At 52.7% G+C, this 1578-nt stretch overlaps 1 protein-coding gene across 1 annotated transcript; it reads left to right on the forward strand.

Moving 5' to 3' along the window:
* The first annotated feature begins 237 nt into the window (after positions 1-237).
* On the forward strand, positions 238-1269 carry LOC139687206 (uncharacterized). The gene has a single exon (XM_071584328.1). The coding sequence runs from the start codon at positions 238-240 to the stop codon at positions 1267-1269; it is 1032 nt and encodes a 343-aa protein (XP_071440429.1).
* Positions 1270-1578: the final 309 nt, after the last annotated feature.

A 1578-nucleotide genomic window follows, 5' to 3' on the forward strand; every position in this document is an offset into this window, starting at 1 on the left:
AATAAATCTGCTGTTCATTCAAACGCTTTATATGTGCTTTATTAGTATTTCCTAGCACCGCCTGCGCTAAAATAATTTCCAGCACACCCACAAATTGGTGACCCCGACGTGATCGCTATGGTGACTCTAGTGTTTCGCGCGAAAAGATTTTTTTTTTGTGTGGAAACGGAAATTTGCAGTGCTCGCCGTTTATCTAAATTTTGAAGTACTAGCTAATCACGCAATCCTCACGGGAATATGGTCGAAAATACACACGCCATCAACCACGTGGCCATGCGGGTGCCGCCTTTTTATCCGGAGAAGCCACAGCTCTGGTTCGCCCAACTCGAGGGAAACTTTCACCTCGCGGGCATAACCGAGGACACTGACAAGTTTTGGGTGGTTGTGGCGAAGCTCGACACCCGTTACGCACAAGAGGTCGAGGACATCATCGTCAACCCTCCCTTAACGGACAAGTACAAGCGGTTGCGAGAAGAATTGGTTCGGCGGGTTTTGCCGTCCGAGGAGCAAAGGATCAAGCAACTCCTCGGGAATGAAGACATGGGTGACCACAGACCGTCGCAGTTTCTGCGACAACTTCGCTCGTTGGCTGGCGGAGCCGTTCCGGACGACATTTTACGGACAATTTGGTTGAGCCGCCTGCCGCGTCCCGTCCACGCCATTTTAGTCACCCAGGCGTCGGCGAGTTTGGCAGATCTCGCCACCCTGGCAGACAAAGTAGCGGAGGTGACTCATTCGCTGTACGCTGCCACAGTGGCCCCCGATCCAGTTATTAGTACACTGATGGAGAAGATAGAAAACCTCTCTCAACAAGTGGCAGCGCTCGCCAACAAGCGCGGCCAACACTCGCATCCCCTTTCCCGCGGCCGCACCCCACCCCTTCACCAATCCTCTATTAATTCCCAGCGAGATCAAGGCATCTGCTGGTACCACCGCCGTTGGGGGAGTAACGCCAATAAGTGTACGCTTCCCTGTTCATACGACGCGGGGAAACGAAGCGGGCAGTCCTTGGGGGCGGCAGGTCACTGCTTAGACCTATCCAACCGTCTTTTTGCCAAAATCCCGGAGATAATTCCATCGGGAGCTCCCCGACAAGTCAAGCACTCCACGGTTCCTTTTATAGAGACCGCCCCTGGCCCTCCGGTTTCATCTAGGCCCCGCGGTCTTACACCAGACAAGCTTGCCACCACCAAGAAGGTTAACGCCGTGCGTGCTTTTCCCCTACCAGCTACCGTACGCCAGCTGCGGCAGGGCCTTCGCCGACTCTAGCCACAGCAAGTCTCTCGACACGGAGCCCGCAAAATTTTCATGTATAAAGATCTGGAAACTGTTTCTCATGTATTTTTGAGAAATGATAGGCTTCATCCATCGTTGGATCCTCCTTATGATGGGCCATTTCCAGTGATCCAGCGTGGTCCCAAGACATTCAAGCCAAAAATCCAGGGTAGAGAGGTATCTGTGGCAATTGACCGCATCAAACCAGCGTATGTTGTTAATGATGACGTTTCTTGTGCCCAGTTTGATGAAACTCCATGGTTAGTGCCACATTGCCCTGCTGCTACCATACCTAGGGCGACC

This window comes from Hetaerina americana, unplaced genomic scaffold (assembly GCF_022747635.1).
Source record: "Hetaerina americana unplaced genomic scaffold, ioHetAmer1.1.p SCAF_18, whole genome shotgun sequence".
NCBI classification, from domain to species: Eukaryota; Metazoa; Arthropoda; class Insecta; order Odonata; family Calopterygidae; genus Hetaerina; species Hetaerina americana.

What these genes read in the sequence shown, in the direction of transcription:
- LOC139687206 (XM_071584328.1), top strand. Translation starts at nt 238, where the DNA reads ATGGTCGAAAATACACACGCCATCAACCACGTGGCCATGCGGGTGCCG.